This window comes from Mobula birostris, chromosome 31 (assembly GCF_030028105.1).
Source record: "Mobula birostris isolate sMobBir1 chromosome 31, sMobBir1.hap1, whole genome shotgun sequence".
In the NCBI taxonomy this organism is placed as follows: domain Eukaryota; kingdom Metazoa; phylum Chordata; class Chondrichthyes; order Myliobatiformes; family Myliobatidae; genus Mobula; species Mobula birostris.
The window spans coordinates 21,674,265-21,698,585 of record NC_092400.1 but is presented as its reverse complement, the minus strand read 5'-3'; the positions used below and the strand labels follow the sequence as shown (position 1 = coordinate 21,698,585).

At 40.9% G+C, this 24,321-nt stretch overlaps 1 protein-coding gene across 1 annotated transcript in view; it reads right to left on the bottom strand.

Annotated features, from left to right (window-relative positions):
* The window catches only part of sec14l8 (SEC14-like lipid binding 8), a 62,618-nt gene extending 39,929 nt beyond the window's left edge, over window positions 1–22,689 (bottom strand). Inside the window, exons 1-4 of the mRNA XM_072247696.1 lie at window positions 22,607–22,689; window positions 22,012–22,239; window positions 10,332–10,407; window positions 3,349–3,392 (exon numbers count right to left, since the gene is read on the bottom strand). Of these exons, the coding sequence (XP_072103797.1) occupies window positions 3,349–3,392; window positions 10,332–10,407; window positions 22,012–22,065 (174 nt within the window). The 5' untranslated portion in view covers window positions 22,066–22,239; window positions 22,607–22,689. The remainder of the gene's footprint in view (window positions 1–3,348; window positions 3,393–10,331; window positions 10,408–22,011; window positions 22,240–22,606) is intronic.
* Between the last annotated feature and the right edge of the window lie 1,632 nt (window positions 22,690–24,321).

Below are 24,321 nucleotides of genomic sequence, written 5' to 3'. Positions count from 1 at the left end.
GAGGTGGGGCCTTAGCGGAAGTTAGAGAAGTCGATGTTCATGCCATCAGGTTGGAGGCTACCCAGACGGAATATAAGGTGTTGTTCCTCCAACCTGAGTGTGGCTTCATCTTTACAGTAGAGGAGGCTGTGGATAGACATGTCAGAATGGGAATGGGATGTGGAATTAAAATGTGTGGCCACTGGGAGATCCTGCTTTCTCTGGCGGACAGAGCATGGATGTTCAGCAAAGCGGTCTCCCAGTCTGCGTCGGGTCTCGCCAATATATAAAAGTCCACGTCGGGAGCACCGGACGCAGTATATCACCCCAGTCGACTCACAGGTGAAGTGTTGCCTCACCTGGAAGGACTGTTTGGGGCCCTGAATGGTGGTAAGGGAGGAAGTGTAAGGGCATGTGTAGCACTTGTTCCGCTTACACGGATAAGTGCCAGGAGGGAGATCAGTGGGGAGGGATGGGGGGGACGAATGGACAAGGGAGTTGCGTAGGGAGCGATCCCTGCGGAATGCGGGGGGGGGGGGGAGGGAAAGATGTGCTTAGTGGTGGGATCCCGTTGGAGGTGGCGGAAGTTGCGAAAATGGACCAGGTAAGCTTCAGGGCAGGATGAAAGTTGGAGGCAAAGTTAATAAAGTCAACGAGCTCTGCATGCGTGCAGGAAGCAGCGCCAATGCAGTCGTCGATGTAGCGAAGGAAAAGTGGGGGACAGATACCAGAATAGGCACGGAACATAGATTGTTCCACAAAGCCAACAAAAAGGCAGGCATAGCTAGGACCCATACGGGTGCCCATAGCTACACCTTTAGTTTGGAGGAAGTGGGAGGAGCTGAAGGAGAAATTATTAAGAGTAAGGACTAATTCCGCTAGACGGAGCAGAGTGGTGGTAGAGGGGAACTGATTAGGTCTGGAATCCAAAGGTGGAGACGGAAGAATTGCGAGAAGGGGATGGCGTTTTTGCAAGGGCGGAGACGGAGGAATTGCGAGAAGGGGATGGCGTTTTTGCAAGGGTGGAGACGGAGGAATTGCGAGAAGGCGGTGGCGTTTTTGCAAGGGCGGAGACAGAGGAATCTGCTCTCAGGATGAGGCTTTTCATTCTAGGACGAGGGAGATGTCTTCCTTTTTTAAAGAAAGGGGCTTCCCTTCCTCCACTATCAACTCTGCTCTTAAACGCATCTCCCCCATTTCACGTACATCTGCTCTCACTCCATCCTCCCACCACCCCACTAGGAATAGGGTTCCCTTGGTCCTCACCTACCACCCCACCAGCCTCCGGGTCCAACATATTATTCTCCGTAACTTCCGCCACCTCCAACGGGATCCCACCACTAAGCACATCTTTCCCTCCCCCCCCCCGCATTCCGCAGGGATCGCTCCCTACGCAACTCCCTTGTCCATTCGTCCCCCCCATCCCTCCCCACTGATCTCCCTCCTGGCACTTATCCGTGTAAGCGGAACAAGTGCTACATATGCCCTTACACTTCCTCCCTTACCACCATTCAGGGCCCCAAACAGTCCTTCCAGGTGAGGCAACACTTCACCTGTGAGTCGACTGGGGTGATATACTGCGTCCAGTGCTCCCGACGTGGACTTTTATATATTGGCGAGACCCGACGCAGACTGGGAGACCACTTTGCTGAACATCTACGCTCTGTCCGCCAGAGAAAGCAGGATCTCCCAGTGGCCACACATTTTAATTCCACATCCCATTCCCATTCTGACATGTCCATCCACGGCCTCCTCTACTGTAAAGATGAAACCACACTCAGGTTGGAGGAACAACACCTTATATTCCGTCTGGGTAGCCTCCAACCTGATGGCATGAACATCGACTTCTCTAACTTCCGCTAAGGCCCCACCTCCCCTTCGTACCCCATCTGTTACTTATTTTTATGCACACATTCTTTCTCTCACTCTCCTTTTTCTCCCTCTGTCCCTCTGAATATACCTCTTGCCCATCCTCTGGGTACCCCCCCCTTGTCTTTCTTCCCGGACCTCCTGTCCCATGATCCTCACGTATCCCTTTTGCCTATCACCTGTCCAGCTCTTGGCTCTATCCCTCCCCCTCCTGTCTTCTCCTATCATTTTGGATCTCCCCCTCCCCCTCCAACTTTCCAATCCCTTACTCACTCTTCCTTCAGTTAGTCCTGACGAAGGGTCTCGGCCTGAAACGTCGACTGCACCTCTTCCTACAGATGCTGCCTGGCCTGCTGCGTTCACCAGCAACTTTGATGTGTGTTGCTTGAATTTCCAGCATCTGCAGAATTCCTGTTTGCGTCCAGTGGATTGTTTTGTTTTTGCTCTAGATTTCAACATCAGCAGTCTCTTGTTTCCCAGCTTTTATATCTTATGCTTCAACCTAGGAAAGCAAGCACAAGGTAAACTTCTTCATGGCCCTGTCTACCCACGTTGCCACTTTCAGGGAACTTAGAACTTCAACCCGAGGATCTTCAGTTTGCAATATTTCTTAGCACCCTGCTACTTTATGTATATTTATATCACTGACTGAATGACTGAAATGCATCACCTCACACCTAAGATTAACTTTAATCTTTTTATACTCCACACAACAGACTGAATATTTTGTCTTTAATTTGTTATTTCTGAAATTGATGTGAACATTTGCAAGTAGAGTGAAACTGTGGTCTTGTTAGTAAATGTGAAAACAAACCCTGATTTAATACTATCTGCGTGCCTACCAGATTTATCACAACGTTCAGTGAATCATTTAAGTAACCAGCTAAGAATTTGATAGAGTCCTGAAACAGCTTTGGAAAATATGAAACTGGAGATCTCCGATGGGAAAGATGAAGCTACAAAATAACTTGATATATGAATCTAACCAGTGTTAGTGCTCATACTTTGCAACACATGATAGGATAAAGTTATGAATCTTAAATGACCCAAACAGCAAGCTAATGATTTTGGCCAGTCTAGTGACTAGAGTTTCAATCATGGAGTAATGGAAATTTGAAACAACCAGGGCATGCACAATTAACTTACAAGAAAACTAAATAAAAGGATAAGGTACTAGGAGATGAACAATGTCCTTTCAATAGGACTCAAATCTGTGTTAAGATTTTTACCATTTAGTATTCTTTCTCTCCTTTTAGAGTCCAAAGTAAATGATCTTAACATTGGTTTAACAATTAAATCCATTTGCCACTTTTTTTAACCACTCTTTTTTTCAATTTAATCACAGCTTTGGAAATACAATATTTGCCAATTCCTCCCATCAGATCTAGGAAATGAATTGAGAGGAATGGTTGCTTTTCCCAAAAAAAAGTAGGGAAGGTCTGGCTCCTATTGAAGAAAATGAGAAACACCAGCAGTAGTATATCTAACAGATTTTCCTACCTTGCGAACCATATGCTCTGCCTTCTGAAGATTGAAACTCCTGGCTGTAAATACAAGCTTACAGTTACTTTCTTTTATTTGCAGATTAAAACATATTTCTTACTTGGAATGCAAATAAGATGAAGCTTTAGCTTAAACAAAATAGGAGAGCAGTTTTAACTTATAAAAGTCTTTGGAGGTTTAAAGTATTTAAAGTAGTAAAGTAGCATTTAAGATAGTAAACCAGATAGAACACACTTCATTTCCTCAGCTTTGTTAGCTAGTCACTATTTTAAGTCACATATTCGGCTTCCTCAACCTAGGATTATTGGCCATTTGCTCCCTACTTCTGCTCATATCCACGGCTCGTCTGGAAATCCAGCATCACTTTCACTCGCCTGATATTTACTTTCCTCTTCTGATCTGAAAAATTGTGAAAATCTAAGAATATATTTAAGGTAAAAATTCACTTATTCACAAATCCCATTTTACATATTTCAAAGCATTGGAGCAAAATATGTTTAATGGAAGTTGTAATTTTCTACATACTACAAATCCCATTAATTGGCAATATGTTTCTGCCATTATTTTAATTTTATGTTATAGAAAGTAAATGCAAAGCATGTCACTTATCCCACATTATTTTTTAATATCAGTGTTCCATATTTATAATTTTCTTGGTTGCTGTGATAGTCACATATAAAATATATAAATGACCGCATTGTCTTTTCACTTGCTCCAAACTGTTCAAGCTCAGAATTATCATTTACCCAACTAATGTGACAAAATTCATTGTAAAACTTAGTTACTTGTTTATCTTTCACTTTAAACCATGTGTAATCAAAATATCTACATGCACATAACTGATATCATAATCAATGCAAAGGTCAACCATTTATCAATGTACAGGAGAAATATGGAAAGAAAATGAAGTAACACAACATTGCTTTCTGGATACTCTATTAGACATAGTTTGGACAATTTTAATGGCATTAGGCAGAAATGTATTGAGGAAGTTTCTATGAATCACCAAGCACTCCACTATAAGTAGTGATAGTTATTTATAGATTGCAATTCACTTATTCAGGTACAAAGTGCAGACTTTGACTCATGGTTTCAAAGGGAAATGCCTGCATTCAGCAGATCCCACGTACTTAAGTCCAAGATTTACATGACACATATTTTTTTAAAAAGCTGTAGCTCTGCAGTAAAAACAGAACACATTGAATGCTTAGGAAGTCTGGCATGATCTGAAGAAAGAAAGAAAAATATCAACGTTAACATTTCTCTTTCCACAGATGCGGCCTAATCTGCTGAATATTTCCAGCATTATCTGTTTTCATTCCAGATGCACTGCAGGTCCAGAATGTGTTCCAGTAGGCAAATGCTACTGAGTTTTCACACATTTTTAATATTTTTTGGGGTTTATATTTTTATTAGAAACTGATAAAACTTGACATCATCTTGGACAGAATGCGCAACTCTAACCCAGTGTAATCTCCTGTCAATCAGGCTATTCTTTGGGTGGGGCTCAGGCCAACTCTCAGCAACAGAGTGTCAGCTCAATTTTACCCACCTTACTGAAACGTGCTTTAGACTTTTATCCAATAATAAGTCATATAAGCATCTCTACATCAATAAAGCACTTCATCATATCAAACCTGCTTTTCTCCATTTATTGCATTTTTGGAATCCGAATCAGGATGGTGCATCCTTTGGAAACTGCAAGTGGAAGCACACCCACACGCTTGCTGCCTTTGTTCCTCGAGGTTTTGGTGGTGCTGTCAGAATAGCCAAGGCTAGTCACTGCAGTGTCTCTATAAATGACACGCATTGCAGCCACGTGCATTGGAAGTGGAGGGAATGATTGTTGAGGTGGTTTGATGAAGTACCACTCAAGTTCAAAGCACTGTACATATGTCATATACAACCCTGAGATTCACTTTCTTGCAGGTATATGCAATAAATCCATAATAGAATAATAACTAAAACAGAATAATGACCATAATAGAATTGATGGAAGACCACACCTACCGGGGTGTACAACTAGTGTGCAAATACAAAAATAAATAATAATAATAATAATAAATAAGCAATGAATATTGAGAACATGAGATGAAGAGTCCTTGAAAGTGAGCCCACATGTTGTAGTGATGGGGCAAGTGAAGTTGACTGAAGTGAGCCACTTTGTTCTGCGTGGATCAAATTTCTTGAGAAACATGGGAACTGTAACCATCCTACTGCAGATTGTTTCAGCAGACTCCTGAAACGTGCCTCGTAAACAGTAGAAAGACATTGATAAAGATGACCTGAATTAGCATTGTACCTTTAATTAAAAAGCTTCTTAATTTTTCATAAGCTCCCCAGACTCGCCCAGCTAATTCATGATACTTTTTCATCTGACCTGGTCTTCTGTTATGGTGGACTTCAGCCTGTTTCCTAAAGCCCTACTGTATCTCAACCTCCTGCAGGTACCCATGCAGAAAAAAAAGATGTCTTTAATCAACTTGTTTTTTAATCACTTTAAGTACAACACCTGTCATTTTAGCAAATACAACAGTTACTCTTCACTCTCAGTCCAAAAGAGACCAGTTAATCTATTTCTGATGCAGCAGGTTGAAAAAGGCATGCAAACCAAGATGGTTTGTTCCTCTTTGATTCATACCATGAGAGCTTAATCATTTAACTAAGCAGGTAAATACAATGCCATCTTAACTAAAGTATAACGTGACATATTGTCAATGTGCATTGCTAAAGCAAATTGAGCATCTGCCAAACACGTTCAGTTAAAATTATCTACCAAATGCCTAATGTTGGGTTCAAGTACAAAAGCAGCCTACTTGATTAAATTGTGTAGTTGTTTTCTCACAATTTCTATAGATGCACCGTGGAGAGCATGCAAACTCGCTGTGTCACCGCCTGATATGGGGGTGTGGGGTGTGCTACTGCACAGAATCGAAATAAGCTGCAGGAAGTTGTAAATTTAGACAGCTCCATCATGGACACTAGTCCCCACATAGTATCCAGGACGCCTTCAAGGAGCGATGCTTCAAAAAAAAAAAGGCAGCATTCATCACAAAGGACCCCCATCACCCAAGTTATGCCGTGTTCTCATTGCTACTGCCAGGAAGGAGGTACAGAAGCCTGAAGGCACGCACTCAACAGTTCAGGAACCGCTTCTTCCCCTCTGCCATCCGATTTCTGGACAGATATTGAACCCAAGAACACTACCTCACTACGTTTTTATTTTTGCACTACTTGTTTAATTTAACTATATATTGTTTTTCCACTGTTTTTGCTCTATTATTAAGCATTGCGCTGCAGCCACAAAGTTAACAAATTTCACGACATATGCCGGTGATAACAACCTTGTTTCTGATTCTCATTGTGTAGACTGACTGAGTGACTGTGATTATGAATGGGGCAGTATGGCAGTGTTTGATGAATGGTTATCAATCAAGAAGCCCATAACACTCTCCTTAATTTCCATTTCAAAGAATATCAGAGAAAACAGAAGTGTGACACGCGTGCATTAGCGTGATGTGCAAGTGCTGCTGAAGGTTGATGAATGTGATGAAACCTTAAGGCAATGGTTTTCAAACATATTTTTAGGTGACCCTGTTTAACTAAATGGCTCATAGAAGAGGACACGATAGTAATAATAATAGTAAGTTCTCTGGTCAGCAGACTAGCACTTATTTGGAGGGGTGGAAATAATTAAGCATTTTTTAAACATCTCTCATCCTTCCTGTTCCCCTCCATATTGAAAAGTCACTGTCTTAAGGTCAACTATTGCAACTTCGTATGTACTATGCTATTATCAATGGAAGTCAAGTGTAATAAATAGATGTTTGTGATAATAAACTACCTGGTACAGTCGCACCACACTCCAATCAACAATCAATCATAAAAGTTGCATGCTAATTAGAAATAAGGGAGAAGACATTGTGCCTCTTGAGGTTCTGAAATTTGGTGAAGAGAAAATCCAGTCACAAATTCATAATTTATCTCCATATCTAGGAAGACAAGGGCACAAAAGGGGAACTCAGATACCATTAATCATAAAAGAAAGAAAATGAATTCAATTACACTACTGTAATCAAAGTCATCACAGCAAGAAAGATCCTTGCCAGGGTCTTCCTTGGTCACCTTCTTTCGGCAGCTGAAGAATCGTCCCTAATATTACAAAGCAGGTTCTATCCAGAGGCAAAAGGGCAGGAGGTCCATTACATATTAACTCCAAGAGAAATGCAGGAACAGGATACATGGCCTTTTTTTCCCACCTACCAATGTATTTAATCCATCATACAAAGAGTGTTCAATTGCACGTGCAAATTTATCTCTGCTTCAGGTCTGCTTCATGGATTGCATGCAAGCAGTGAATTTCTCTAACAATGTCAGTGCAAGGTTGCATTGCGTCACTGCCCCAATCCCGTCCTCAAACTTTTGCAGTGTAAAGCTACACCTCATCTTCAAGAAGCTGCTAAATGAAATAGAGCTAATCCTCAGGACAAATGGGAAACAGTTTAACCAACACTCAGTCCACCTCGAAGCCAAAATCATCCCAACAAATTGCAGTACCGTCTCAGGTAAACCTTGATTGCACTTCTGTTGCATGTATATCTTTCCATAAGAAGGGAAACCTGATCTACACACAATATCCATGTGCAGTTTTATTAGGGCCATATTTAATTTCAGCAATCAACACCAACATAGTTTTAGTCTTCTTAGGTGCTTACTGTACTGCAGATTACTTTAAAATGATTCCTGGAACAGGATAATCAAACCTCTCTGAATAGCAATACTTTACAAATTCTCGCCCTTTAGAAAATACTCCATGTAGATGACCTTGCATTTTTCTATGTTATTTGCAACCTGCCACATCCTTTCACTGAGCCAGCCTACGTCCTCCTCGTAACCCACAATCTCACTCATTCGTCATGGCTTCCGAAGCCAAAATGACTTTTCTTTTTATTCCCTGTCTGTTGTCCATTATTACAACCAACCAGTTCATTATCCCAATCCAATCCTCTAGTTTTGTTAAATAATCTCTTAGTTGGCACTTTACCTGTATTTGCATATATAGCTTATCCATTTATTGTCCATCAATTCTGATTAAACCTCAGAAAACCATAAGCGGATCTGTCAAACCAATTTCCTTTTCATAAATGTATGTAAACTCTGCCCAATCATATTTTTAAATTTCTGAAGGTTCCAATTATTGTCACAGTTTTGTACCGTTGCTGTTACACAAATAGGAGGGAGAATGAAAATCTTGTTAGGTGGGGACACAACGACAGTGTCAGCAAAACCAAAGAGCTGATTACTGACTACAGGAGGAAGAAGTCAAAAGTCCATAAATTAGCTTTCATTTGGGGATCAGTGGAGAGAGTCAGTAACTTTAAATTCCTTGGTACTAACATACAAGAGAAACTGTCCTGGGACCAGCAATTAAGTGTCATCACAAAGAAGGCATAACAGTTCCTCTACTTTCTTGAAAGTTTGTATAGAATTGGCATGTCATCAAAAACTTTGACTAACTTCAATAGGTGCACATTGGAGAATGTCCTAGCAGGTTGTATCACTGCCTGGCATGGAAACACCAAAGTCCAAACATGGGGGGAGAAAAACTACAGTAATTGGAAGGTACAGCCCAGTCCATCACAGGTAAAGTCTTCCCCACCATTGAATATATTTACTGTACATGGAGCCGTTATCAAAGACCACTGCCATACGGACCATGCCCTCTTCTCACTACTACCATTGGGCAAGAGGTACAGGACCTTTATTCCCACACCTGGAATAGTTACTACTCTGCAACTACCAGGCTCCTGAACTGGCATGGGTAACTTCGTTCACTACTCTGAACTGATTCTACAACCTACTGATTCATTTATAAGGACTTTTTTAACAACTCATATTCTCAGTATTATATGTCTTGCACATTGATTGTTTGCCAGACTCATCTGTTATGTCCATTTTTTTGTAAAATGCATTGTATTTCTTTTTTCCTGTAAATGCCTGGAAGAAAATTAATCTCAAGGTAGTGTATGGTAACATATACATACTTTGATAAGTTTACTTTGTACTTCTGAACTTTGAACTTGTTTTCTGGCTTATAGGACTATACAAAAGCAAGTTATGTTCCAATAACTTTTCCAAAAAATGGTAAAGATGTAGTGGCAATTGAAATATTATGCAAAGTACAAGTTTATATTCCAATAATGTTGATTATATTCATTGGGTTGCGCTTAGCTCTAACACTTAGTAAGATTTTAGCTATTTAATTAGTTATTAGAATCTCGGTAGTTAATGAAAAATCTAGATGACAAACATATATTGATGTGACCTGCAAAATCACGCAACTGACAGAAATGCTGAACAAGCAGATTTGCTAGCATTGCATTGAAAAGTGCCCTGTAAACCCACACAAATGATTCAGTGGCCTTCAACTATAAGGCTTGCAATAGTGTCAAAAGAATTTTCTATACAGTCCACAATGATAACAATACCTCACAGTAAAATAGACTGATTGTCAATGAAACACAGTCTGGTATTCTCCAATGTTGGCAAACCATTAAAAAAAAGCAAATATTTAAGTAGGTTGGCTAAAATTAACTAACATAATGGGATAAATTATGATGACGAGTCATTTAGACTTTCAGAGATTATAAAACAAAGTGTTTGAATTGCCTAGATCCTGAGAAAGCAAGTTGAGCCCGACTCTGCTAACACTTCTAGCCTTTTTGTTTCTGAATTATGTGGATGCTGATCCACATTTTCCCTGAGCATGATAAAGTATTGATAGTTTACCCAGCACCACATACAGCACGAGGAGAACAGTCTCACAGCTTAGGCTGGGGCCTCTCGGTTGGTTATTTTTTGAATTCTTGGTGTACTGTATACTTTGGTGAAAACTAAATCTATGCGCAAAGCACGGGAAAACAAGAAGGAAAGAAACAGCATAATTTGCTATTTTTAATATATTTGCTAAAAGTCGGCACCTCTAAGCCATCGCAGCAGGAAGTGGTCATCCTGAACAGGAAGATTGGGCAAGATATCTTGAATATTCTCTCGGAACTGTAAACATAGAGAAAAAAATATATAATCAGACCGATATCACATTTATAACTGTAGGTCCAAATGCACGACAATCAGCAGTATGTAGTGTTTGCTAATACATGCAGAACTTAAAGTGTAGGACAAACAACAGCAATGCTTCACAAGCACTTGGCCCTGTCATATAGCTAATTCCATTAAACAGCATGCAGATAGGATCTCTTAAGCTTTGATAAATTGTTTTCTATCCACACCATAAAAAGTTCTGTGTACACACTGTGCACACTCACCTCTGTTTGGCAAGCACCACAAATATTTGGAATCAAAAAAAAAGTGCTCTATCACAGCCCTTAAGAAATATAGAACTTAGCGTAAACTGATGATGTCTACATGTATTGTATTTGTTACCATATGTAAAACAACAGTCATTAATGTGTTTCTGACTATTTGAAGAACGTGTCTAAGTAAAACATTGGAATCTTAAATTAATTATAATTAAGCACAAACCAGTTTGTTACAGTGAAAGACTAATGAAGATAAACTAGTGAGCGCAGATTTGTGAGAAGATTAAAGTCCAAATATTTCAGTACACATGCAAATTTAATTACAAATTAGATTAATTCCTATATGTTTTTGGGACATTTGTTATGGCTGGAGGGTGCATTTTCAAAATGTTCATATGACCTTTAGTTCAATGAAGAATTAGCTCTATTGCATAAAATTACATGCTGATTTTCTAATACAGAAAACAGTTATAAAGTAAAAGGAGGTCAGGTAATATTTATGGAAAGAAAAACAGTGATTGTTTCAAGTCAATTGTGTATTTAATATTTCAGTAACATTTGAGTAATATTGTAAATATATTGTTTGATTGAGCATTCTTTGTTGTTTACATAATTCATTACAGATTATATGTAAAAGCACGTGAACGACATAGGTCATTATGCCACCACGTCATAAATGCACGCGTCACTAAAGTGATAAAAGAAGTACACATGAATTTCCCAGCTCTGCGATTTTCTTTCAACTAGTTTTATGTTTTGGAGTTACAAAACATAACAGCAATGAGCTTCTGACAGAACATTGAAAATTGAGCAAGTTGGTTAAAATTGTTGAGCATCAATGTTACTGCTAATAATTATTAGTGATAATAATAAATAAAATTGATTAAACAAAAACTGATGACCTCCTCTATTTGAAAACTACACTTTCACATTTTGTTATTTGGAATTTAAATCAGCCCAGATACTTCTGAATGATCAACATTTCTTCCACGCTAGTTGAAATTTCAGATACTTTTTGGCTTATGGCATACATGAGCAAGACTGTAATGATGGGCTGTGCATGGAAAGGAAGCACCGCCCAGATGCTGTGAGTATGCTCCAGGTACGCTAAGCTGATGTCTTTGAAGAAGTATAGGATGGACTGTATGCAGTACATACTCATTCAGCACAAGCTCTAGGAGTTTTCAAGGCTGAGATGAAAACAAAAATGTTTCTTTCCCAACACTATCATCTCTCACCAAGATCAGCATAAATGGGTTCCTTCAGCCAATTTTGTATATTTTGTTCAAGCCGATCTCCATGATTTCCAGGAGTTGCCAATGGGCAGAGTTCACATTTTGCTTTTCTTCACAACTACACTACCTTGTCACACAGTTAAATGGAACTCTACTGCCCAGAAATCACTGTGGTAGAGATACTCGCGATATTATAAATTCAGCTATTGTACTTGTCTGATATTGTACTTATACAGTAAAACTGCATTTAGGTCCAGAAAAGTGTACGGCTGAAAACACATCTTACCATGGCAACTGCAAATTGAAATTCAAATAATTAAATAAATCTGGAATAAAAAACTGATTTTAGAACTGTTGGCTGTGAAATTTTTTGGGTTGTGCCATCTGATTTACTAAGATTTAAAGAAAAGGAAGTCTGTCATTTCCACAACAGAGTGGTTAACTCTTTGATGGACCTCATTAGCTCCTTTATCACCCAAAAGGTATTTCATGACAGATAATAAATTTTGGCCCTGCTGGAAGATTATAAGTGAATTAAAATGCTGGAAATGTGAATTATAGTTGTGTCATGCATGGAAAAAAAAGCACCAAGCAGTGTTCATTTGGGAAAGGCCAAGTGTGCTTTTTGTGTTTTGCTCTTTGTGAATTCTACCGCATAGAGGGACAATATCACAATTGTAAGTTTGCTTGGAAACCTAATGCTATTCTTCCAACTATGGATGAACGTTGTTGCCATGCCATAGGTGCTGAATACAATAACCTCCCGCAGTTATGGTCAACTACATAAAGCAAGCAGAGTAAGTGGTAGTGAGTATGGGAATCAGAGAGTAAAGATCAGATGAACATGTGCCTATTGCTTTAGTCATCTGGATCAGTGGGACCAGTTCAAAAGTACATAGTTCAAAGTAAATTGTATTATCAAAGTACATACAGTTGAAGTCATAAGTTTACATACACGTAGGTTGAATTCATTAAAACTCATTGTTTAACCGCTCCACAGGTTTCATATTAGCAAACTATAGTTTTGGCAAGACGTTGAGGACATCTACTTTCTGCATGACACAAGTAATTTTTCCAACAATTGTTTACAGACAGATTATTTCACTTTTAATTGACTGCATCACAATTCCAGTGGGTCAGAAGTTTACAAACAAAATCAAAAGAAAACAGCCAAGACCTCAGAAAAAAAAAATTGTGGACCTCCACAAGTCTGGTTCATCCCTGGGAGCAATTTCCAAATGCCTGAAGGTACCACGTTCATCTGTACAAACAATAGTACGCGAGTATAAACACCATGGGACCACGCAGCCGTCATACTGCTCAGGAAGGAGACGCATTCTGTCTCCTAGAGATGAACGTACTTTGGTGTGAAAAGTGCAAGTCAATCCCAGAACAACAGCAAAGGACCTTGTGAAGATGCTGGAGGAAACAGGTAGACAAGTATCTATACCCACAGTAAAACGAGTCCTATAGCGATATAACCTGAAAGGCTGCTCAGCAAGGAAGAAGCCACTGCTCTAAAACCGCCATAAAAAGGCCAGACTACAGTTTGCAAGTGCACATGGGAACAAAGATTTTACTTTTTGGAGAAATGTCCTCTGGTCTGATGAAACAAAAATTGAACTGTTTGGCCATAATGACCATTGTTAAGTTTGAAGGAAAAAGGGTGAGGCTTGCAAGCTGAAGAACACCATCCCAAATGTGAAGCATGGGGGTGGCAGCAGCATGTTGTGGGGGTGTTTTGCTGCAGGAGGGACTGGTGCACTTCACAAAATACATGGCATTATGAGGAAGGAAAATTATGTGGATATATTGAAGCAACATCTCAAGACATCGGCCAGGAAGTTAAAGCTCGGTCGCAAATGGGTCTTCCAAATGGACAATGACCCCAAGCATACCTCCAAAGTTGCAGCAAAATTGCTTAAGGACCACAAAGTCAAAGTATTGGCCATCACAAAGCCCTGACCTCAAACCAATAAAAAATTTGTGGGCAGAACTGAAAAAGTGTTTGCGAGCAAGGAGGCCTACAAACCTGACTCAGTTACACCAGTTCAGTCTGGAGGAATGGAACAAAATTCCAGCAACTTACAGTGAGAAGCTTGTGGAAGGGTACCCAAAACGTTTGACCCAAGTTAAACAATTTAAAGGCAATGCTACCAGATACTAACAAAGTGTATGTGAACTTCTAACAGTGTGATGAAAGAAATAAAAGCTGAAATAAAATCATTCTCTCTACTATTATTCTGACATGTCACATTCTTAAAATAAAGTAGTGATCCTAAGACAGGGAATGTTTTCTAGGATTAAATGTCAGGAATTGTGAAAAACTGAGTTTAAATGTATTTGGCTAAAGAGTATGTAAACTTCTGACTTCAACTGTATATACCACCATATACAACCCTAAGATTCTCTGCAATTATCTGCAAATCTATAGAATAAGAACTATAACAGGATCAATGAAAGATCATCTAGGTGTAGAAGACAACAGTCTGTGCAAATGCAAATATACAGTAATAAACAACTAGAACATGAGATAACAAGATAAAGTGTCTTTAAAGCAAGATCATTGCTTGTGGAACATCTCAATGGATGGGCTAGTGAGTGTAGCTATCCCCTTTTGTTCTAAAGCCTGGTTCTTGAAACTCCTGGTGTGGGTGCTGAGGCTCTTGTCCCTTCCACTTGGAAGCAGCAATGGGAAAAGAACATGGTCTGCTTGGTGTGGACCTTTGATGATGGATGTTGCTTTCCTATAGCATCTCATGTAGGTGTGCTCAACAACTGGAGGGCTTTACCCATGATTTACCGGGTCAAATCCACTATGTTTTGTAGGATTTTCCCTTCAAAGACATGGCTGTTTCCGTACCAGTAAAGACAGGACTGGTTGCATCTGAACAAAAACGGGACTAATGCCCCAACAGGGAGATTTGCTAGTACTGTCGGGAGAAGTTTAAACAACTTGGTTGGGGGAATGGGCCAGAGGAGAGATGTAAAGTTGAGGAGATGGAGCAGTCAGAAATAGAAAGTAAATTCAGTCCAGTAGTCAGGGCAGTCGTGGGGCGGATAAGACTTACGGGAGAAATGCAAGACTAAATTGCATTTATTTTAATGCAAGCAGTCTGATGAATAAATAAGGCAGAGATTGTTAACCAGCACATGGGTAGAATTTAGGAGCAAAAAGGGAGGCCAGGTACCTAATAGAGGAGTAGATGGAGGAACAGTTACATAGATGAATTAGAGAGATGCAAGTAAGATTCAAGTAATAGTGGGTTTCAATATTGATTTTCAGTGTCAGAGGGGATGGAATTTTTAAACTACATCCAGGAAAGGTATTTGAGCCAGAACACAGACCAAAAGAAGGGCTAATATTCCCAGGACAGAAATTGGGAGTCCATTGGAAGCTGTAGGGCATGGCAGAGAGATGTCTCTGCCACTGCTCCGCCAACAGGAGATGTACCAGGGCTAAGGGAATGAAACGTCACCGTCATTGAGCTGGCTAATGGGGCCAGCTGGTGGCCTAATGGCATCAGCACTGGACTTCACGCAGATGAATGCAAACCCAGTCGGGTCCCAACCTGGGCAGCAGCAATATCTGCGCGGAAGAAAGGCCTGGCAATCTGCTTCCGTATCTTGCCATGAAAACCATGAGGTCACGAAGAATCAGACTTGACTGAACGACTGAACAACACCAAAACTTGGCTAATGAGCCTGCAGCTGACCCAAGGACACTGATGGAGGTGCAGCAAGCAGCAATACCAATCAGGAATCAACGTCCCGTAAATCTCATTGACCAAATCGTAGAAATTATAGCCAGTGGGAGAGTTTATCTGAGACAGCGACTATAGCTCAAACACTTTAAGTTAGTTATGGGACAAGATAAGGATCATTTAAAACTAAGGGCCTGGTTTGTGGAAGGCTGTTTGCCAAATAAAAAGGTAGAACCCGGCAAAAGTAGATTGGGGAAAGCTATCTGCAGCAAGGTCTACACTGACAGGTGGAGAGCATTTATATGCAAAACTACGAAAATTCAAGGCCAATGTGCTCCCAGAAAGATGAAAATACAGGGAGCCCTAGACATCAAAGGATATCAAAATCTGGAAAACGAAATATTTGGAAGCATACAACAGGAATGAGAACTGAAAACAGAGGAGGCCCTTCATGAGAACACGAACTTAATAAAAGGTCAGGGCAGCAAACAGGGTGCATGAATTATCATATTGAACAGAATTAAGAAAAAGTACAAAGAAAGGTATAATTAAGACCAAATTGGGTAAACAGAGAATAAGAAGGGCCCATTAGAGACCAAAACAATAATCTGTGTGTAGTGTTCAGAAGACATACTTTAGGTGAAGTTGTAAATGAATACCTGTCATGTTTACTCACTATGAAGAAACATAATGCAACTTGAGAATTCAGTGACAGGAAGAGTGAAATTCAAAACATTACCATCAAAGAGGAGGTATTAGGTGTCTGGCATGCTTAAAGGTTGCTAAGTCCCCAGGGCAGGGGTAGAGATTTTGTGGGTCCTGCTAGAAAATTTTAAATCTTTGCTGGACACAGATCTCAAATGACTAGAGGATATCAAATGTACTACACTTATTCTAGAAGGGCCCCACAGACAAGTCTGGTAGCTACAGGCCTGTGAGCCCAACATCAGTGCTAAGGCAGTTATTAGAGACAGTCTGTGGCACAGGATTAATCCACACATGGAAAGACAGAATTAATTGATTATAGTCAGCATGGTTGAGCTATGGGTAGATCCTGTCTGACAAAGTTGACTGAATTTTTTGAAAAGCTAACAAATTAAATTGATAATGCAGTTGAAAGCATACATAGACATAAGTAAAGTCTTTGACAAGATCCCATACGAGGCTAGTGACAGTCATTCTGAGACTGAACAGATTTGATACTGCTTCCCAATATCAGCTGGTGGAAATCTTGCTAGTAAATCAAAAGGTTGCCGCTCAGTGCAGTATGCTCAGAGGTGAAAGAAATGAAGTCCGCCCTACTTTTTCAGCTGGACAGAAAAGTCCAGGACAATATCTTAAGGAGCAAGAGTTATCCTTTGTTTCCTGTCTAATACTATCCCTATTTCTTATTTAATAATTTCCCACTCTGGATCAATAAAATATTTACTATTGTTATTATTTTATCATTGCTAAAATAGTCTATTTTAAAAGAAGCCATTTTAAAATTCACCCTACTCAGAAACAAATCACCTGTCATTATGTGAACACTCATTTTTTAAAAAAATACATAAAATTTACTTGTATTCTAATCTAATCACTTACAATTTTAAGGAGTTCATGAATATTTTAATGATTTTTTTGTGTGGATTCTTCAAGATACAGTCACAACACTGGCTGTCGGCTAGTTCACACTGTGACAGTGGTCAAAGAACTGCCAAATATACAAATTAGATGGTATTATAGACTTTGGGTAAAGCTATACAAAAAATCACTTTTTTTTAAACAGGGAACACACAGAGTTGTGAATCACCGCAGGAAATTCTGGTATGCTATAATTACTAGTCCATGTCATTTGGTTTTACTATCTTGGAAATGGCATAGAGTGTACCATAGAGGACTTTATAGGCAATCCCTCAAGATTGAGTTTTGTGGGATAGGAGATGGCTGGTGAGCACTAAATGGGAACTGCCACCTATGGGGCAGCTGGCATTTGATGGGTTTAGAGAAATATTATTTATACCTTCTATTGTTGTGTGCACATTTGTTCCTTGTTCTCCTGTCACAGAAATTCAAGGCACTCAGTATGTTCACATATATATCCCTTTTCCATGATGAAACCTTAATGTAGTTACAGGTCAAGATCAGGGCTTTACAATTGTTTCAAGGGGATTTTGAGAACATCCTTGAAGCAATTTTCTGTTCTGGGGAGTTCTTGCTGTGATGGAACTTGAAGTAAAATGCTTTTTCAAGATGGTACTGAGCTGAGGTCTCCATTGAGGTTATAGCTCAAATTTAGTTGTTTTTTTTTTGGTTTGTAGGATTGGTTTTGGGGACGGAAAGGAGGTTAAGGTTTACGGAGAGGGACGTGGGGGAATTAGAAGTCAGGCCGGAATCTAAGCCTCCACTCTGCACTCGAAGACCAGCAATGAGGATGTGGGACATCCGTGGTCAGATATTGGGCTGGCTGATCAATGTGGACGAGGGTCAGCGATTTGTCGGCAAGTTTTGGAGTCGGAGTTCAATGCGGACAGGAGTAACCAGGTTCGATATCCCCCCTCCACCCCCACCAGGTATGCAAATTGGGGAGGTTGGAGTCCAAGGCCTAAGCTCAGAGGGTCCTGTCATCTGCAAGTCTGAAGTTCGACGCCTAGTGTTCGCAACAGGGTCCTGGGGATAATGCTGAGTATAGAGGTCTGAGGGTCAATTCAGAACTTCAGAAATCAAGGCCAATAGCCTGAGTTTGCGAATCTCTGCAAGTCTAATGGGGAGGTCAAAACCTGTCAGCGAATCTGTGTCCAGGTCTGCTGGAGGCTGCAAACAGCCTGTCCTGGGATTGGGGGACTGTGCGTATTCATGTTTTGCCTTTGTTGTTTTGTCACTTGTTGTGCTCTATGTTGTTCTGCCAAGCATTATGGGCATGCTATGTTGACGCCAGAATGTGTGGCCACACTGGCATGGCTGCCTCCATCACATCCTTAAATGTGTTGGTTGTTTACACTTAAGGGGAACATGAGGGCAAACTTCTTCACCTCGATAGAGGGTCATTGGAGTATGGAATGAGCTGCCAGCACAAGTGGTGCATGGAAGCCCAATTTTTCACCATTTAAGAGAAGTTTGGATAGGTACATGGATTGTAGAGATATGGAGGGCTATGGTATCGGTACGGGTTGATGGGAGTAGGCAGTTTAAATGGTTTCAGCATGGACTAGATGGGCTGAAGGGCCTGTTTCTGTGCTGTACTTCTCTATGACACATTTCACTGTATGTTCTGATGTACACACGATAAATTAATTTGAATATTGAATCTTGGTTTGGAAGTCTGCTGTCATGGTATAGCCAGTACAACTGAAAAAAAAACAGCACAACAGCCTCACTGCTGAAGCTGGTTTCCCTAACCTATGAAAGAATTTGTAAAATTATGCACAGAGAGCATAAGTGCTTTAAGGTTCCTACTGTACATTGTCTATGCCACTGAAGCAATCAGTAGACCACAAGGCTTGGTGTCCAATTTGAGGTCTTGACCTTTGAAAGCATGTCCTTGACTGACTGCTGAGAATGGTGAATTTCATCATCTGTTGAAAAGACCACATTAATAGATGACTCCCAAGATTGGAAAGTACCCCATGTTTTTGAGTCTCACCATTGCTGGGTGACAGTATTGCATGGTGGGGGCAAAATACAGAAGACCTCTGTTTAGTGTAAGATCCATCCTCGTTTGTTTCTCTGAAGGAGCCAACAATGACCCAGCCAGGTCTCCAAATGCGCATACAGTATGCACAAACTTTGTCCATGAACTGTAAAGCAATGATCGGATTTGAGGTGATTTTTGGGGTTTCCAGTTCAACGTGTAGACCAGCTGCACTCCAAGGGAAGTTTGTGGGAGGTAGAGTGTTGTGCAATAATCCTGGTGGAGAGAATCCTATTACATCTCAAAACCTGTGCCATCAACTGGCTGGAGAGTTCAAGGACATCTTCAATTGTCACTACTTCATCGGGGGTTCCCAATTGCTTCAAAAGGACAGCAATCATGAAGGAGAGCAGGGTGAGTGAGCTTCTATAACAGCTATCGCCTAGTAGCACACACGTCTACTATGATGAAGTGCTTTGAAAGGTTAGTCATGGCTCGAATCAACTCTTGCCTGAACAAGGATCTGGATCTGCTGAAATTTGCCTACCGCCACAACAGCTCTACAGTGGATGCGATTTCACTGGTTCTCCCTTTGCCCTTGGACCACCTGGCAACATTGGGCTGTTATTTATTGAATGCTGAGGCATGATCAACACCAGCACCCCCTCAGTAGCTTCCTCTGGACTTCCTTATCAGGGCACCTCAGTGCGGAAGGGAAATAACATCTCTTCCTCATTGACAGTCAACACCGGCACACCTCAAGATGCATGCTTAGCCCACTGCTCTGTTCTCCCTACACCGACAACTGTGGCCAGGCACAGCATCAACACCATCTATAAATTCACTGATGACTCAACAGCTGCTGGCAGAATCTCAGGTGATGACAAGGAGGCGTACAGGAGTGAGACAGATCAGATGGCTCACTGGTGTCACAACCACAACTTCCCACTCAGCATCGGTAAGACGGCACACCATGGCATGGTAGCGGTTAGCGCAACGCTACCACAGCTCGGGGCATCAGAATTCAGAGTTCAACTCCAACATCATCTGTAAGGAGTCTACCTCCTCCCCATAGAATGCACAGGTTTTCTCTGGGTGCTCTGGTCTGAAAGATGCACTGGTTAGTAGGTCAATCAGTCACTGTAAATTGCCCCCTGATTAGGCTAGGGTTAGATTAGGGGGTTGCTGGGCAGTGTGGCTCATTCCACGATGGATGGATGAATAAATAAAAGACTAAGAAATTGACAGTAGACTTCAGGAAGGGGAAGGCAAGGGAGCAAACAGCAGTCCTCATTGAAAGATCAGCAGTGAAAAGTGAGCAGCTTGGACTTCTGGGTGGCAACATCTCAGAGGATCTCTCCTGGACCCAACATATTGATGTGATCATGAACAAGGCACGTCAGTGGCTATATTTCATAAGGCGTAGGAGGAGATTTCGTATGTCACCACAGACTCGAGCAAGTTTCTACAGGGGCACTGTAGAGAGCATTCTGACTGGCTGACTGGCCGAATGGCATGGAGGTTCCAAAGGCAGAGAATCAAAAAAAAAGCTGCGGAGGACTGTAGTCTCAGCCAGCTCCATCATAAGCACTGGCCTCCCTACCACAGAGGACACCTTCAAAGGTAATACGCACAACCTGCCGGAGGAGCACAGCAGGTCAGGCAGCATCCACGGATGGGAATACTGTAAACAGTAGACGTTTCGGACCGAGACCCTTCATCGAGACCGGAAAGGAAGGGGGAAGAAGTCAGAATAAGAAGGTGGAGGGGGGGAGGAAGAAGGGGTGGTGCCTCAAGCATTTGTTATTAAGGACGGTCAGCACCCAGGAGAATGTCCTTTTCTCATTACTACTATCAGCAGGGAGGTACAGGAGCCTGAAGGTGCACACTCAATATTTTAGGAACAGCGTCCTAACACCATAAGATTTTTGAACAGTCCACGAGCACTACCTCCCTATTTTGTTCTCTGCTTGCACTATTTTATACATTTTTTATTGTAACATAGGAATTTATTCCGTATTGAACTGAACTGCTGCCGCAAAGTAACTAATTTCACGACATATGCCAGCCGTAATAAACCTGATTCTGATTTATGAACAATTTTCTTCATTTCGAATTACTGATATTTTACGATACTATAACCAAATATCTTTAGATTTAAGTAATGACATACCAATCGACACAAAGAAAATTATGCAGCATTGATTGCATGGCTAGAGGCAATACTTGCTACAACAAGGACAATAAATTAATTACGTAAAGCCAGATTTGAAAGCGAAAGGATAGCCATGACCTTCGGTCGCCTCCAAGCTAGTCTCCTTCCCAAAACTTCCAGTTCAGATCTCAGCACGGGGAAAGCAATACCATCTCGGCGGTTATCAAAAGCGGAGTGTGTGCAAACATTTGAATGTCGTTCCATGACCACAGATGACCTGTACTAACTTTCGCCCTTGCGTTTTGCTGATGAATTCTTCTATCTCGCAATTGGGTTTAGTAATCTTAATCTGATTGATGTAGTATTGAACTCTGCACGCACAACACTTTCAACCTTAATACTGTCAAACCGATATCCTCGGTTTACTTTCCATTCCTACAAGGCCTGGGGATCATAGCCGGTATACAGTACATCTTCCTAGTTTTTCAATTAAGGGGTGAGCCGTTATTCGCCAGAAGGTCCCTAACCCAGCGTGAGAGGATCTAATGTTGGGTTATACACACAATATAAACCCCGTCCTGACCGAAGCTGGTTGGTTTGATTCATCTCTGAGCCGCACTCTACTTCACCCGCTTACCTTAGCGAGAGTTTCCGCCTGCTTGGGACTTAGGTCGCCGACTCTGCCGCTCATTGCAACCTCTGCGGTTGAACTGACAACACGCCTCTGGGTGAAAATGTAGCTACGCTTCGCCTCGCCCTTGACGCATCGCGCCGCCTCTCCAATCTATTCCTCCCTCTGCTGGCCTGACCCGAGTGTGTGTATATAAATGGAAAACGTCACGCTGGATTTCTCAGAAAACAGAATCTGTTCCAAAACACAAACAGTGCCATCTATTTAAACTGAAAAGATTGTTAAAGCTGCAATTATATCACACGGCAGGAGAAGAAGAGCCTCGGTGTTTCAAAACGAAATACACGGGGCTCAAGTGCAAATATCGCGCTGAACTATTTAATAACAAACAGTCAGTCAGCTTCCACAAATATGCTGGTGACACCCGGCTGTTCAAGCCGCCGCTTCTCCGCTTGTCCAATCCAGGATGAAATTCAATTACCTAATAAGGGAATAACGAAGTAATTGTCTTTGTACCACAACATAAAACGCTGTATCATTCAAGTCAATTATTTCTTCCTCCACAACATCTAGCTCTTTTATTTCGAGTGGGTGTATCTACCTTTGAAAGTCCTCTCCATCTCCGGTTGACTATTACAATGCTCATACAGTCTGCAAATTGATGGTAGTTCAAATCCCTGTGCGTTCACCAGCCCAATCCACTACCTGACTCGCATTTCCTCCGTTTGCAATTTAAAGTACGCAATTTACATATCGAAGTACCCTCTGCCAATCCATCGACCTTTCACGTCAGTCCTCTCCTTAAACCTACTTTTTGAGCAAGTCTTAGTTCCACCCTGCGTTGATTATACATCTCACAATCGGCATTTGTCGTGAAATTTGTTAAACTGTACGGCAGCAGTACAATGCAAAACATAATAGAAACGAAATTGAATTACAGTATATATATAATTTAACTATTATATATCGTTAAAGTATATGTATAAATTTTATGTCTGTTTTTGCACTACTTGTCTAATTTAACTATAATTAAATTAGACAAGTAGAGCAAAAACAGATATGAAAAAGTAGTGAGTTAGTGTTCATGGGTTCAACGTCCATTCAGAAATGTAACGGCACAGGGAAAGAAGCTGTTCCTGAATCGTTGAGTGTGCGCCTGATTAATCTTGGAGCACTTTGTTTAATAGAATGAGTAATTGTTAACATCGGTTGTGGCATTGTTGTGGGCTACCATTGACTATTGTCTACCCTGAAGTCAATAGGAACAGGTGTGCTGTGGTGCAAAACGAAAGCGCTCATTTATTCTTTCACGTATGGGGTAGGTTCATTTCCCCATCCATCTGGGTGACCCAGCTGTCCAAGTGGGAGCAAGTAAATGTTTTTAGTACCACCGTTCAAAGATTTCTCGCAAAGCAAAACATTTATGTAGACTTCGGTTTGCACCGCTAGCAAACCATTCCCTATGTTGGTTTAGTGGTTAGCGCCACGCTTTACAGTACTAGAGACCCGGGTTCAATTCCTGTCCAGTGAAAGTATGGGGTTTCTTCGGGTGCTCCAGTTTCCTCCTACTGGTTGGTCATTGTAAATTGTCCCGTAATCATATAAAATAATGAAATAAAATATTGATTAAAGTTAAACTCTCTGTATACGGGTATATCTTTAAACATTAGCGGTATACTGCAATTGGTCTATATTGTATTTCCATTTTTTTGCCTTGATTTACCCTTAATACACTGTATCAGCCCCACTCCTAGTCCCAAAGTAGCTTGAGACATGCTAGGCCGACCCTTTCTCTTCGTGGAAATCTGTTTACTCTGAATCTCCTTACACTATTCCCAAAAAAAATCTATTATAATGTTTTAAATTAGATGTCACAATTGAGTTTAGTGTAAATTATTTAGCTTAAATATTATTTTCTTTCCTAATTTTTTTTTGCCCTAGTTCGGATACCATGTTTTCTTCATCAATATCTGATACATTCTGAAAATGCTCCCTTAGTTCCCCCATAAAATGTGCAAACGCGTTATAACAAAAAAAAAGAATTTTATGTGAGACGAATGAAAACAAAAACAGAAGATGCTGGAAACCCTCAGCCGGGTGAGCTGCATCTGTGGCAAGAGAAACAAATCTCTAATGTTCAGTTTCACTTTCTTTCCTCGCTATCAGATGCTGCTGACTTGTAGCACCCTCCCTTTTTTTTGGTTTCAGTTGTGACATCGCCGTTTGCTCCGAGGGAGCAGGTGAAGCTCCATCGCCTTTCGAGGCCAAACTCTTTATCGCACCTTATGTTGCAAAGATTTTGATCACTTGCCTCCA